The sequence below is a fragment of the Manacus candei genome, unplaced genomic scaffold (genome assembly GCF_025592945.1).
Source record: "Manacus candei isolate 608988 ecotype Guabito, Panama unplaced genomic scaffold, ASM2559294v1 h1tg000003l, whole genome shotgun sequence".
NCBI lineage: Eukaryota > Metazoa > Chordata > Aves > Passeriformes > Pipridae > Manacus > Manacus candei.
In genome coordinates, this window is record NW_026138051.1 from 12,476,044 (window position 1) to 12,492,069 (window position 16,026).

Here is a 16,026-nt window from a genome sequence, read left to right on the forward strand (position 1 = left end):
CACGACACACAGAACCAACACACAGCAGTAAGGAAAACACTTCATGTATGGAAATCAGGTACATGGACCTGCATTTTTCTCAGCCAGTTCCTAAATGTCAAAGCTCTGAGTTCACCTATTCTGCAAAGTTAAATCAATTTATTCACCTAATTCACAGGACTCACTTTCTTAATTTGACATTATTTTTGAGGGAAATGGGTTTAGAGTGCACAGGCCAGCTATGTGCAGCAGCTGTTACAGCAGAATTGCTAATTCACACATCGGTGGGAAAACAAAAATACACGAGAAGAAATTTGTATTTCCTTAGGCAAATGCTGCTCCACATCAAACAACCAAGAATGGCCATCATCTACCCCTCAAGGAAAATGCCAATGATCTCCCTAGTACTACCCTGGAAAGGCCCATGTAACAAACTATCACCCAGGAGTATCCAAGGAGACAAGACAGACAACAAATATATATTAATCAGAACAACATACCAAAGTTTATTGATTACTTCAAACAAAAGTTTCTGTAATGAAAAAAGAGCAAGTTGCATTCATAAAAGGTAACATTCACATTCAATTTCCTTTATATAAAGCAACATAAATGTATAAAATTGCATTTAAGTGAAAAAAATGTAAGGTTGCAGTCCTTTTTTTTGCAAGAAGCTGAAAATGTATCTGCTCATTGCCTGTATATAATTTACATTTTCTATATACTACGTGTTTTTTAAAAAAATTCGTAGCTGGGAAATTGGATAAATGCTGCAGTATTAGGTAAGTTTTTCAACTGTGTGTATACAAATTCAATTTGAAGCTTTTATGCAATTCCAAGTAATTTATAATATTCTCATAACGATTAGGATTAGTGTTTGAGAAGTCGCTATGACTACACCAAGCTCCACTGTTATCATGTAACAGTTTTAGAGGGAATCTTAATTACTTTCCTTATCTTTCAATGTCACTAGTCAGTGATTAAACTTCAACGAATTATTATGAGAAAAACCCAGCCTTTTTTTCCTTCAAGATTTTCCACTGATAAGCCTGTACTGACCATTTAGCTCACTGAGGAGCACTGTAACAGTGCAGTGGGTATCGTGAAACACAAACAGCCACCACAGCACTGCTCTCGGATTATCGCCACTTCAGCATCCTGCTGCCTTACACCTTACAGTCACTATCACTACTTTTTCTTCCCCTCTCTAACCTCAAAAGGAGTCTCCTGTTTCCCCTGATTTCACAAGCCACCCACAGCAACAGGAATTTCATTTTTGCCATTACTGAATGATGAGGATCAGCTCTTCTGCAGGTGCAGGGCAACCTGGTGGTCCTGGCACCCAGCACTACACCAGTGCACTAGCTGAAGATCCAAGCCCAAGAAAACTTGCATTTTCCTAAAAGAGCTGCTGTTCAAGACATTTCACATTAAATCCACCCCACTAGTCAGCACACACACCTTGGGTTTGAACATACAGCTACTGCAATCCAGTGGGGACCAGACACTTGGAAACAGGAAGAGATTTGCTTCTCAGAAGGTTCTGTCTTTAAACAGGCTGCAGAAATTAGCCTGTTTAAGTGACTATTTGGACAGTTCACACACACATGGCAAGTTTCACTCTTCCCATTAACATCGCCAGCAGAACCTCCAGTAGAATTCCAGGGGAACAGACTTTGAACCTCAAGAGTAGAGCGTGACACAAAACAGAGAAGCAAGGTGTGAGGCTTGGGACCATTCAGGCTTGGAATGGTTTTGAATCACAGGAATTAGGCATTTTAGTGCCCACATTTTAAAGGTTATGTAAACACAAGTCAGCAACTGTATATTTAAGGAGAAAGGTTAGATTTGGCATATAGAGCGTATCTTCATTGTATTCATCGTATACTTGATCTGTAGGCACCACATTTTAGCAAGAAAAGTTGAGAACGGGACAAGGTCTGCAAGTTGAATTCTAAGTCCGTGAAATGAGCTAGGAAAAGGGAAAAAAAAAGAAGAAGAAAACAAAAGCTTTGCCCATGGACACATGCTGGCAGTGCAGCTCCTTACTTGCATGCAGCAAGGAGTTGAGCCGCAGTCGCTGACACGGTGCAGACACCACTTGCGTTGAGGCCAGTGCAGCGTGTATAATACAGTGGTCCTGTCCATCCTTCCCCTTCCATGCTGGGTGATGTCAAAGCAGCCACCGGCCACACGGACTGTGCACACCCCTCTCCCACTCAGGTAAGGCCCATCCAAAGTCCTTGTGACGCGCAGGAGAATTTGCCAGCAGCTGATCTGCACCAGTTGAAGACAGACCACAGGGGTGGCAGCCAGAGAGCGAGACTCGATTCTTCCAAAAAATCAGTAGTCTGCAGTTTAACAAAATTTGGTGAGGGGAACATTCCATCTAGTCCCAAACTGTTTAATTGTATGTAAATGACACGAAGCCTGAGCGAGCGGGAGCCAAACCCAGCAGCAGCGTAGAGCTTGTTGCTTCTGAAATGAGACTTGAAGCTTCTCACAGTAGTTCCTCTGCCCCACTCCGAAGAGCGCCGGGGCCGGGGGAAATCGGCACGAGGGAGGGACCGTCACACCAACCCGCGGTGGCACACAGGGTGCTCTGTCACTGCTTATGACTTAACACAACAAAAAAAGCTGCTCTTGCCACATAGGAAGTATCAGAGGAAAAAAAAAAAAAAAATATTGAGAGTCAGGCATCTCACCTCTGCTGTGCATGACCTAAAGAGAAAAATTCCTACGACCATGGTACAGGTAGATTTCAAAAGAACATGCCAATTTAAAAACCAAATAAAATGTAAAATGAAATCGGGTTCATGTATTCCTTTTATTTTTAAACTGGCTTCTTTTTTCTTAGTGCAAATAACTCAAGATGTAGTTTTATACACCTGTAGGTTCACAGGCACATCTCATGTCCCTGGGATCAGCCAAGGACTGCACTGTCACTTGGGCCTTTAAAGTGTTGGAGCGACTGCACAGTGCAGTAATGTAAGCACAGCCACAGGAGCCTGGGCAGAGAGGCTCAGAGTCTGCCACAGTCCAACTTTTGGGATTCCTTCCTCCCCCACAAAAGCTTCCTTCCATCATGAACAGCCACAGAACAACCTCTTCTTCACCCTCCAGCAGGAATAAATCCATCAGCAAACCGGTCGTGGGAGGATGCTCAGGTGCTTCCCAGCACTGCAGGTCTCCACACGGACACCATCGCTGTGGGCAGCCCACAGACTGCTTCCAGCCATACCTGGAGGAGGGATCAGCAAAGATTTCTCCCGAATTTTCAAGTAATTCTGCCACGTGCATCTGGCACCCACGGCTGGGAGGGGGCAGCCCCTGCCGAGGGATCGCAGCCCCAGCACCAGGAGAGATGCTCTCAGGGCTGCATCCAGATTCCATGGGAGAGGAGCAGGCTTTCCTCAGTGCCTTCAGGGAGTCAGATGGGGCTGTTACTGGGTTTAAGTCTGTGCTACTTCTTTGGTCAGGAGAGCAAGAGACTTGAGCAGCTCTCTGCTGCTCTCAGATCTGCAGTGGGCAGAGGAAGCCCCCGTGTGAAATGGGGCTGGCACTGCACTCTTGCACTTTGATTCATGCCATTTTGGATGAATTTCTAAAGATGCTTTCTCAGCCTCCAATGACGTAGAATTTGGCAGAATTGTTGTTCTGGGAGGGTGGGGAAACCACAAGACCAAAGACAAACAGGTACCGTGGGGCCAGTGCCCTGGCTGCTGCTCTTTCAGCATGGCTGCTTACAGTCCTTGGTAATATCAAAAAGAACTGTTAGGTTAAAACCATGGGTTTTGTCCTACAGCATGACAATACGCAGTGTTTATGGAGCACTTTAAAGTATCCTGAGAGGATATCTTTCTGCCAAATTAGTAACAGCATCTTCAGTCTTCACATAACCATTCTCTATACGTTTGTATGAGACTAACACAGGCAGATCAAAGGGGCCAGCCTGCAAAAATCAGAAGGAAAACACATATATATTACAACTGTTACATTTCCAAACTCACAAACCTTTTCCTGGGTTATTTTTAGAAGAAAATACTTAAAATTTTATAGGAGAAGAAGAATGATTAGGCCATGACAAAAGTGCCCAATGCAATTCACAACCAAGTAATCAGACGATAAATAGATCTGCACAACCTGCAAAATGCTGCGTGAAGTCTAAAAGTGGCATCTGCCTCACTGCCCCCTGTGCCTCCCATTCTGTCCCCGTCCAGCTGCCTCCCACACCAGTCTGCACCAGTGTATGGTGGTGGAGAGCACCACCTAACGTCAGTGGAGAAGGATCAGCTGTGCAGGACAAATACCACATGCACTGGAGGCCCTGCAAGCCTGGCTGCTAGAGCTGCCATGCCAATCAAACTCATTTCTTTAGCAGCAGCTGTGGGTACAAAGGTAGGAGAGGCTTGCAGAACACCTGCAGCCTTCTGTTTGCAGGCGACACCACACGTTACATCCCCCCTAAAAGCAAAGTTGTGAATTCAATTGGGCACTCTTTTATTCTGCTATTGGCTTGCTACAAAGTTTAAAATCAAGTCAACTTGTAGTAGGATGCTCTCGGTGTGCGTATGTACATACAGACACCGAGACATGCCTCCGTCTGTGTGTGGACACACATAAACAAGTACACGTATTTAGTGTCAATCTATGAAGATGAATTAAAATGTACTTATTTCTATCTGACAGAACAGCATGCACCCTAGAGAAAGGGATTTTGGTACGATTCAGATGCAATACTGGAATCAGTTTAACAACTGAGATTTGAATCTTTCAGCGTAAATTTATCAGTGTTAGCTTTCATAACCACTGTTAGCACAATCCAGATGGCATTCTCAGATTAAATTTTCTTTTAACATTAGACTAAAATATCAGTTAGATTGAAAGATTTGTTTGCATACTGCAAATATTTCAGTTTGAGAGTATCTGTACAGATACAGTATTCTGAGAGGTTGGATAGTACAACATCCCCAAATCAAAATGCATCCCAAGCATTGCATCTCCATTCCACAAGGACAAGTACCCCACACCGATAGTCAAGAGGATTACAAGAACCACGGTTTAATTGATTTGGAGGAGGTTACATTTGGTTAATTGATGCCTTTTAAAACCATCCCAACTCCTTCAGACAGGGTACCTTTACAACACATTAGACTCATCTGAGAACGTTCTTAAAAGAAGTGGTCTGACAGAAGGTCTGGCCGACAGTGAATCAGGTGCCTTCCTGCTGCTCTGCAACAGCGAGGCAAGGAGACTTATAGCACATGCAACTCTTGCCCCTGCCTATCGTCAAACAATGCAAGACACACACAACCCTTTTTACAGCTAAGTCATATCATAAAGAATGATTAACAGTGGCTGGGTTTTGCAGTGCAAGAGGCACAGAGAGTATTCAGAAACCGGCCCTGCTTCCCAAAGTGTTTAACTTCAGGTTTGGAGGTTTATGTTTTTGAGGGAGGAGGAAAACATCCCTGATCTCCACATAAAATAGTATTTTTAAAATAGGCAGTAATAGAGGAGATCTGCAGTGAAACTAAATGCTAGGGACATGTAATCAAGGCACTTTGCTGTGGGTGGCCCCACCACTCCCTTCATCAGCAAATCCAAGACTATCCTTCTTTGTGAGAGTAGCACTAGCAAGTGGATGGACTGGGCAAGGTGGGTACTAGGGAAGCTCCCCCCCTCAGTCAGACAAGTCTGAGTCATCTGTCAAGTCATCCAGAGGACAAACATCAATTCCACCTTGTCCCACTCGTATCTAATCCACTAACACACAAAACTGCAGTGAGAAAAGAATGTAAACCAGCTTTGCCTGTGTCCACCTCACTTGGACATCCTGAGCACAACCAGCTCACGCACCTGATGTGCAGCAAGAGACCGAAGGGGAAGAGACAGACGAAATATTTAAGCAAAAGATTTAAATTAAGGCAACATCTAGGGAAAAGCAAGGTTTTGCTGTGTGAGCAAATCTCAATGTGTGTTTTCAGGAGTTAGGCATTAGAAGGAGGAGAAGGGCAGCTGAGCAAGCAACACATAAGCGACTCAGAAAGGAAATCACCTTATTCACTCCAAGAAAAGCTGTGATTGCTGGAAGTTTGAGAAAGCATGAAGATAGTGGATGTTCCTGAGGAAGGAAGGCGCTTCGTTACCTAGTTCACAACAGCACAAAAGACAGAAAATTGCAGTACAAGAAGGAGAAAGGTAGAAACCAAGGAAAACACAAATGCGCCTTGCAGTTAAAAAAACCAAGCAAAACCAAAACAAAATAAAAACAACCACCGCATTTCCACACAGAAAATTTAATAGAGGTTGAGCAGAGCTGATGCACAGTGTTACAGGAAACTCAGGGTGAAATCCTGTCCCACTGAGGTCAATAGCAAGTGTCCATGGACCTGGACTTGGCTTTGGCTGCCAAGTTTGGGTTCAGGTACCTAAACAACGTCCCCAGTCTTGTTTTTCATTTAATGCTCCCCTGGGGACACTGATGTTTATTTTATTTTATTTCAATATTAAGGTCAGGATTCTCAATAAGGCCTTAATTCAAAATCATCTACCTGATCTTAGATGCCTTTACTAATCAGGCAACTGACTTTGATGTCTGATTGATGACGCAGATATCCAGAGCTGGTATCTGCTTCAGGGACTTATAATAACACTCTTACTCAAAATGTACATTTAAATATGGTTCAGCCTGTGTTTAGTTTGGGATGCACATCTGAAGAAACTTTTCTAGCTGACACTTACTTTGCTTTGCTAAATGATTTCACAAGAGTCTTTGTTAAATGCATATAAAGCACTCTTGAAAGCAAGTATTGCAAGAGGAGATGGGTCTTTGGTCAACAGCTGAAGGTAAAAATGGGTCACCTCTCAGGTGACTTGACCTGGAGCTTAGAAACCCCCAGGTCACCCTTCCAGGGCACTGTCCTCAAACTGTCATATGTCCACAGCTGAGAGCAACTTGCTCCCAGCTGGTTCAATAGGGGTGTCAAGCTAGAAACTATTAAATCATGTTTAAGTGGAAGAAGTTACATAGACCCTTACAAAATACAACCATAGTTCTTTTACCATCTCTATTGTTTTCAACTATAATAAGGCTCCAATCCTGGAAGTGTTCAAGGCCAGGTTGGATGGGGGCCTGAGCAACCTGACCTAGTGAATGGCATCCCTGGCCTCAGCAGAGGGGTTGGTATTAGGTGATCTCTAAGGTCCCTTCCAACTCAAATCATTCTGTGATGCTATTAATGACTTGGGGGTGGGGGATTATCCTGCTGGCTGTTGGTGGGGGCTGACCCTGCACTGTGCCCCTTCAGCTGTGCCCTACTGCTGCCTAGGGACGTGCAAACCCAACGGCAAGAGGTCTGGGCTGGCTGCAACACACCATGTGCTGACCCGAGGCAGGACTTGCTGATGCTGCAGGGGGAAGAGAGGGGCTGCAGGAGAGGGAGGCACAGAGAGGGGGGAGGCACGGCCAGGGTGAGCAGGGGCTGCCCAGGAGATGGTGCTGCAGGGACACTCAGCACCTCTGGGCAAGCAGAGAGCAACGGGCAGGGGAGATGAGCACGGTGAGTCATGAACCTGGCATTGCTGGCCTTCACCATTTGCAGGAGCAATGAAGAAAACTTTTAGGAGAAGGTTTCCACTTCTAAAAGGAGCCCTCCTCCTCAGCAGTGGAGGAAAGCTGTTATGAGACTAGATCACTTTCAAGGAGAGCAAACACCATGGTACAAGCCTTCAGTTATTTACGGAGGGTGGGCAAATGTGACAAGACCTGACCCTTCTCCCACTGCACCAGCACCTGAGGACATACCCAAGGAGAACATCCTGGCTGTGTTTTTTGATATAAAAACAGGTAGGGTTTTTTTCAGGTGGGTTTGATGATCAGTTCAGGTTGGACAAGGGTTACTGTACTTCTATAAGAGACAGCACGATTCCACCCAGCAAAGGCAACTAAGGAAAGGCACAGGTTGAGTCTCTCTTCATTACAGATCTAGGCAGTATTTTTAGATTAACGTCTTGCCATTTCTGGCATGTGAAAAAGCAAGACAAGACTCCAGAAAGCCTTCCTTGAGATGTGAGTGGTATGTGGTACTGTTACAGGTTGATCTGGTGCTTAAGAAAGGTCTTCCTAAAAATACAGTGGAATACATCATCTTGTTCCTTACCTGATGATTTTTCTCTTTTATATTTTTTAAAACTATTAGAAGAATTTCTGGGAAAAGGCTGATAAAGATCAGGAGAATTATTGCCAGCCATGTGGAAACAGAAGTCAGCATATGAGCAAATACAAAATACATTCTTTGCTGCTTCAAGAAAGGCCTGAAAAAGAAAGGACACAAATTCTGGTTAACACAGATTTTCCAAGAAGGTCAGAATCAAAGGAAACTTCACATCAAACTATCAGCAGTTACGCCTCCCTTTCAGATGGATATGGACACAGCCCCCACAAAAACACCCTGTCCATCCTTGTCCCAATCTATCTCCTGCCTTCAACTGCGCTAATTCTAGAGGATTGTCATGATTCATTTTGCATCTTCTGCATCTGTGAGGAGGGGTTTGAATTTTGCCACTATCACTGAAAGATAAATTATTCACCTTATCAAAACCCAGATCATTTTATTTCAATTTCAGGCTTTGCTATAGCTTCTGGTTTGGTTTTGATGGTGGAAATCCAGTGTCTCTCAATCACAGCAGGTTATTTGCACCTTCCTCCCTTCCTTGATGAGGGAGAGCAACTGACAGATGCTTGTGAAAAACACCTCATAAATAAACGATGACAAGGATCCCAAAGAAGTTGTTGCTTACTGTTAAGTCAAAAATATTGAGCTATGCAAGTTAAACAGTAGAAAGAGTTTTTAGTAGAAAACTCACACATTTCACTACAGATAGGTGGCTAGATCGCAGATCTGGATCTGTTGGTTAGCAACACTGAAGAGTCAAACAAAGCTTTTAATTCCCAATTAAAATACTTAAATCAGTTCCACATCTTCATTAACAGGTTGCTGGATCAAGTATCTAGCCAATAGCCCATGGCACAAGCCCATGGGAAAGCAAAGGTGTAAAATGGGGGACACTGTCTACTGTGAATGTCAACTGAACATTTACTCCAGCACATGAAATAGAAAACTAGTAATGTTTGTAATGGACTATTGTTTGCCTGCTTTTGCAACATATTAAGCCTAAAATCCTGGTTGCACTCAAATCAATGAGAATTTCTTCTCCTATTCAGATCCAGGATTTCAGCAGCAGGATCTGTGATTTCTCCTGTTTATTTCTCCTTCTTAAGCTGTCCCAGAGGGCCAGGTCCTCTTGCTCCACATCTGCCTCATCTGTTCCTTCCTTCCATTTCACCGGATTTCTTTGCACCATGAATTTTTCCTGTCTTTCTCATCCACGTGCACAAACAGATCCTAAAATGCTTACTCTAGAACCTCCCAATGAAGACAAGAGCCTTAGCAACAGAAATGACTCTGAGCAGAAAAGCAAATCACCTTCTGCCAAAGTTGAGCACCTGGATGGCGACCACGGCCTTATCTCTTTCAGGCTATTCCCTTTGGTGGGCTGAGATATCTCCTCAAACACATTTCATGATGCAAGAGCCCTCTTCCAGCACTGGCCTTTAGAGGGTGTTGGATGGAGGTATCCACCCTTCCTTCCTCAGGAGGGAAAGGAGCATGATTGCACACACCTTGCCATCTGTAAACCTCTGGACATCCCAACGGAGGGGATGCTGCAGCCAAGTCCCCTGCAAAGCCAGCACTGGGCATTTCCCTAGGAAAGCACCATGGAAAGAAGATATACTTGCCAAATGACTCCTCCCCAAAAGAATGAGAAAAACACGTAGAAGGCAAGGGATCCCCAAATCACAAAGTGGTTCATCCACGTCCAGAATCGGGTATCTAACGCTAGCTGTGTGAATAAAAAAAGAGATGGAACAGGCTTTAGATGCAGAGTGTATCTGATTGGATTTATATGACATTTCAGACTGGTTTCACATTAAGGTTGAAGGTTCTCCAAACAGCTACCTCTGTGCATATGGACACCAGGCAAAACATTTTCAATATCCACAGGCTGGCACAGAGACAACAGGGAAACAGCAAGGTTCTAATTGTAACTGACACTTTTTAATAGAATAAATTTGATGCAACCTCTGATGCTACAGGAAATAAATGTCTAAAGGTTACAGGGATTGTAATTGCCTCTTGTCACCACCTGCTGTCTGAATCAAACATAAAAGACCTTTTGTAAGGTCTTATGCAAACAGTTTGTTCTGGAAAGCTCCATGAGACAAAGCAGATTTGCTATTGCTATTCGACATGGGCTTTTCTGATTACTGCAGCACTCAGCCTTGTCTGAAACAAGGTGGACAAGTTCAAATTCTCTATTGCTCCTCTTCTCTTGCCAGAACTGAACACCAAGGGGTGAAAGTGTGGGGAAAAGTCAACTATAACCAACTGGAGTTCTCAAAAGAGGGAAAAAGTAGAAAAATAATTTAACCAAAACATAAACACTTGAAGACCACAGACCACACAAAGGACAATAAGCAAGTTCTGCCTCTATGGAAGAAGAGAAGATTTAAGTGTGGGGGGAAAACACATTCAAAGAAACTTAATTTTCAACACATTCACTTCACATACACAAGCCTTGGAAAACATCTGCAATGAGTGACTGGAAAAGGAAGGAAGATCCTCACCTTCAGAGTGACGGTGAACACCAGCACGGTGAAAACAATCGTCCCAAAGGTCCAGTTCCCAAAAATCTGAAAAACACGTTACATTGCCACAGGTGTCTCGGTCCATCTCCTTGGAGAGGCACAGAGACGACGATGAGGACGGGGTGCAAGCAGGGACCAGAGGGGAAGGGTGGGATGGAACGACTGCTACGGGGAACTGATGCTCGGAAGACTCGCCGGCCACTACGCTACCCTGTGCCATGCAGTGCCACACAGATGGGTGACCCAGAGCTGGGACAGTGACAGGAACAACCTCCTACTAACAGCAATGTCAGTCGAGGATACAAGTCATTGGACCACCTGCTTTCTTGGCAATTTACTCAGTCTCTGCTTTCTTGCAACAACCATCATCTCTTTGTAGTCCCATTTGCAGAATGCACCAATGGGTGTTTTTCCACCTGGTTTGGTTCAAAGATACTAGTGACTATGCACACAAAGAAAAGCAGATACTGTACAGAAATCCAAATGATGGCAATGAATGGGAGGGATGCTTACCAAAGGCTGTCAAGATCTGAATGCATACGTTAAAACAGAAAGTGAAATGTAAAAGTTTTCAAAAAATGCAAAAAACCCAAAGTCAATAGGAGCGAAAAAGGAATCGAACATACATGGATATTATGAACAATTGCTGGTAGCAGTTCTTACAGGCATAAGTGTTTACAGAACAGGACATAACCACAGATCTTATTTTAGTGCCACATAGACTTGACCTCTGAAGGTAGTTGCAGAACATATCACTGCTTCATGTTTTATTCAAATACAACCAGAATGGCTATAAATACAGAAAAGCACTGATTTGACAATACAGGGGCTTGACTACATATAGCTGGGGCCATAAATGTTGGCATTGATGCAATGTATGAACACACATACATAAATTTCATCAGCTTTTCTCCAAGTGTTAGCTGCTAAAAAATGTTAGGTATTTTCAAGGGTAAAATACCCTTGGTGTAAAGAAGTTTTCCATCAACTGAGATCTGATAATATGATGCACACTCCCTTGGGAAAAAGGTCCTGAGACAGCTCAGGTCACCACAAGTGGGAGCCTCCCTGCACTAATGCTTTGCTCTGTATTCAATTAACCAGCAAAAGAAATACGAAAAAAAAAAAAACAACCCTCAATCTTTTTTTCCTCCTCCTTCTGTGCAAGTTAACCCAGAGCAGCTCCCACACCTTGTTCACACAGCGATGCAAGCGCTTGTCCCGACACCAGAGGCACGAGCAAGCAGGGACAACAGGACAACAGTCTGCTCATTCTGCAGCAGTGATGACTTCTGCTGGCTCCAAAACAGCAGCAATAGCCCAGCACCAGCCTTCCCCCACGGCAAAGAGAAATGGGAGGCTGAAATCACGCCCCAGAGCAGGCACAGTGTACAAACAGCCCTACACCATGTCTGTGCTGACAAGCAGCATCTCATCAAGGTGGGCTAATTCAGCTGCCTGTAACCAGCCAAGTACGTGCTGAATTTCAGACAGTCACTGGTGAGAAGGACAGACACTGCTCCTGCCCTGGCTCAGCTCCTGGGATCAGACAGGAGAGGGGATGAGCACAGTGTAAAGCTCGCTGGGTAGGCAGAAAGCTGTGTGTAAGACTAGTCATTTTACCTAGTGAGTATAACCAGCTCTGCCCTGTTTCCATGGCGATTTGGAAAACGTTTTATTTCAAGCATTTGCTGCAGAATCACACCATAAGCAAGGCTACACTGTTGGACAAGACTCGAGACACACTGCACAGATTAAGCGTGTAGATATTCCCTGCCAGGCGTATCAAAGAGGCAGAGCACAAAAGAAACACTCATCTTCCTTTTTTTTGGTGGCGTTACCTTTCCGTTATCTTCCAACGATGAATTCTGAAACAGAAAATAAACCCCAAAGAAAAACACGAGTCCTTCAAAAGCGCCCAGAAAGGTCCAGTACAGGAACGGCCTCCACTGCAGCATTGCATTATCTGAAACCTTCCTGCCAAGAGATGGAGCAAGAAGACCATCACCATCACATTTAGGAAGCACGGCAAAGCTCCCTGCAGGCAGGTGAACAGTGAGCTTTGGAGCAAACCCTTGCTGTATGAGGCAAGGAAGTACCCACATAAACACCAGCCAGTGTACAGGACATAAAGAACATTTGCTATATGCAGCTGCTGATCATGAGAAATCACAAGAAGTTCAGCACATGAATTGTTTTGTCTTTCTCCTCTAGGTAGTTTGGATGAAAAGCCAAGTCAGCCCAAAGCCAACAGATGTAACACTGTCCTGAGCCTCTCCTGCAGTCCCCACATCATCCATGGTATCTGATATTAAATGATAAATTTTTAAATCAGGGTAAGGCTAAAGAGCACCCATATGGGACACATCAAATCTGTGATGTGTTTTCCTCTTTTTCTAGATGAATGAGCTCTCCTTTTTTGAGAAAAGCTCTGCAAGTCCTGTTCCTAAAATGGTGTTTTTCTGCACAGACTGAAAATAACCTCCTGAATTGTATGGTGGGTGTTTTTATCACAGGGGTTGTAGCAAGAGGCTCTTGGCTGAATATAGGATGAGATCTGGCATGGAGGCAGCAGCAGGAAATAGATGGGCCATGAGCAAAGCTCTGCACAGACCACACGCAGGGCCTGGGGAACAGAGGGTGGCTATCAGGACATGAGGGAGTTAAACAGTTCCCTGCATCATTGTCTTTTCAGATTACTTTCTTTAAAATTTGAAGAATGATGGGGGATAAAAATCACTTTTATGTCAGAAGCAAAAATCCCTGTTCTTATCTCATTTTTCTTCCTAACTCTTAAAGCAATACATTCATTTTCAGCAAGATGCACCTTGCAAACTGCTGTGGTGCTGGACTCCTGTAACTGCAGTTTCTAAAGTAAAACCCTACTGAATCCTATGCATGATGATACAGTGACAATTGTGGTATGCTCTAACATACCGTAATTTGGCTATGAGAGAGGATCAAGGATAAACCAGACTGGAAGGAGGGTTTATTGCAAGGACCAAAAATACAACCAGCTTCCTCCCTGTGAGCTCTGTTTTGCATTTCCATTTATGTCCTGCAGCTCTCATCGTAAACAGGCTTTTTACAGCGCCTCAGACTCGAGATCTGCACTGCAGCAGCTCAGCACTTCATACAGCAGCGGCACAGAGGGCGTTCTGCATTCAGCAGCACATGCACAGTCATGAATATTCAAACTAAAGCTGTTTTCCCTCAACAGGCAGACCCCAGAGATCAGAGAGCCCACCAGGCGAAGGCACAGGGGCCTGCTGTTATTGCTCTCTGTTGCACAATATTCAATTACCAATTTATTTAAAAATACATGTGGTGGCATTTTGCCATAAGAGCAGAGGAACACAAGAGGTCTAATTAATCATTGCTCTGAGTGCTTACTTTAAAAACGCCCAAGCCCCTTCCCAGCCTTACAGCTCTTGTTGTATTTGCTGATTTTTCTCTACCTAATGTAATTTTCATGCAGTATTTTAGGCACCTGCTAATTCCCTTTGCTGTCTCTGCACAGGCATCACTCTTGGTTAGAGCATGGCCGTGCCACACATGGCCCCTCCATGCCTGAGAAGCATCATACAGGGTGTGACAGGGGTGACAGGGCTTGCACAGGACACTGACCAAAGCAACCCTGACCTGGTCTCTCTGCACAGGGCTGAGCTTACTGCTAGGCAGGGGAATTAGCAACAGCGATGCATGAACAGGGGCTTCCTCAAAAAACCCCAGATCTTTCCTTAGTCCTTGCTGAAGGGCTGCACACAAGTGCCTGTGTGTGGGCAGAGGTGGGAGGAAGATGGGACATATCTCTGTTTCTGTGGGAGGTTGGAGCCTCTCCCTGTTGCAACGAAGGAAGGAGAGTAAACAAAGAGCAAAGCAGAGAGAGACAGTCTAAACTGTCCTTTCCCCGGGCAATGTGGCAGAAAACCACACTGAGCAGTGGATCAATGAGCAGAGCCCTCTGATAATATGGTTCTGATATGGGGACTTGGCCTTTGCAGGGGAAGCCTGGGGGACCATATCCATTTAGACAAGCTGAGAAGCTACCTGCCTGAGCTGGGTTTCAGAAACATTAACCTTTCTGAAAATTAATGGATGTCTTTTCCTCCTGAAAGCCAGATCTCCCCTCCATCCACTACACGCTCTATCACGTGCTTGGCTCACGCTGCCTGGCTCAAAGGTAATGTGAAAGAATGATCACTCACAGCTCGATTTGTCTTACGGATGGAGAATTCTTTTATTCTTTTATAGAGACACACTGCTGCAATCTGCTAGATCAGATACTGTCAGAAGAGCATAAACAAGTAGAAATAGGTGGTAACTGGGACGCTGCTCAGCTCAAATGCAGAAGCAGCAAAGCCAGCAGGGACAGAAATGGCCTTTTCTGCAGTTCATGGTGACTCCATCGCTGACATGGGACAGGGACACCTGCTTACACTCCTGCACTAACAAAACTTAAACCATGGGTAACCAAGTTGTGTGGAGGCTCACCCAGTCCAGTGTTACTTACATGTACAGCTGAGGATCCGAGGTCAGCGTGTCGATGCTGATGTGCTGCTCCAGGAGGCTGTAAGCCAGGATAGGTAGCGATGTGAAGCAGATGTTGTACATGGTCAGATAAGCAGCATCATACAGTGGCTTAAAAGAAGAAGAAAGGGTAAAATGAGACACACAGAAGTGCCACTTTAAAAGTCTCTCCGCAAAGAAATTAAGTGTTTCCAGCCCTTATCTCCTGCATACCCTACAGATTCATCCCTTTGTCACAGCCACATAGGACAGCTTCATTTGACAGAATGCTCATGTTCCGTGCAATGCAAGAGGGAACAAGGCACCCACAGGCTGCGTGGCCAGGAACCTGCTCCCACTGACAGGAAGTTTTGTAACTGGCTGGTCTCATCTCCAGCACATTCTCCAGAAACACATGACTAAACAGCCCTTATCACAGCTTTTCTGTTGCTGCTCTTGTGCTGCCATTTCTGTTAATATACTTGATGCCTTCTGTGGTTCTCTAAAGACTAGACTGTTTTAGAGGAACTATAGCTCCTTTTTTTAAAACAAGGAAAAGGCAAGTGGTTTTGCCAAGGCAAGCAGAGAATTATATCATCTACTCTTCCTCAGCATTACTTTTGAGCCCAAATAGACACAAAAGCCAAAGTTTTTGTCTCCAAGTACATGAACCCACTCACCAGATGAATGTGTCCCTCTGAAACTCACTTGAACTAAGCAAGGCTCTGATGACACTGTGTGTCTTTTTTTTGAGTTGCCATAAAAGAAGGAACTGTTCTTCCTTTTGAGTGACATTTTTAACACAAGGAAACGCAGCAGAGGAGACAAGA

General features: G+C 44.4%; 1 protein-coding gene across 5 annotated transcripts in view; it reads right to left on the reverse strand.

Annotated features, from left to right (window-relative positions):
- Positions 1-2,257: 2,257 nt before the first annotated feature.
- Positions 2,258-16,026, reverse strand: part of ATP11C (ATPase phospholipid transporting 11C) — a 53,639-nt gene continuing 39,870 nt past the window's right edge. For 2 of the 5 annotated variants that reach the window (XM_051783561.1, XM_051783569.1), the window contains exons 24-29: positions 15,201-15,328; positions 12,529-12,664; positions 10,667-10,732; positions 9,779-9,882; positions 8,139-8,292; positions 2,258-3,928 (exon numbers count right to left, since the gene is read on the reverse strand). In XM_051783561.1, the coding sequence (XP_051639521.1) occupies positions 3,812-3,928; positions 8,139-8,292; positions 9,779-9,882; positions 10,667-10,732; positions 12,529-12,664; positions 15,201-15,328 (705 nt within the window). In that variant the 3' untranslated portion in view covers positions 2,258-3,811. Of the gene's footprint in view, positions 3,929-5,113; positions 5,209-6,034; positions 6,126-8,138; positions 8,293-9,778; positions 9,883-10,666; positions 10,733-12,528; positions 12,665-15,200; positions 15,329-16,026 lie in introns of those variants that run through there. The other 3 variants (XM_051783574.1, XM_051783591.1, XM_051783582.1) reach the window with 3 other exon arrangements.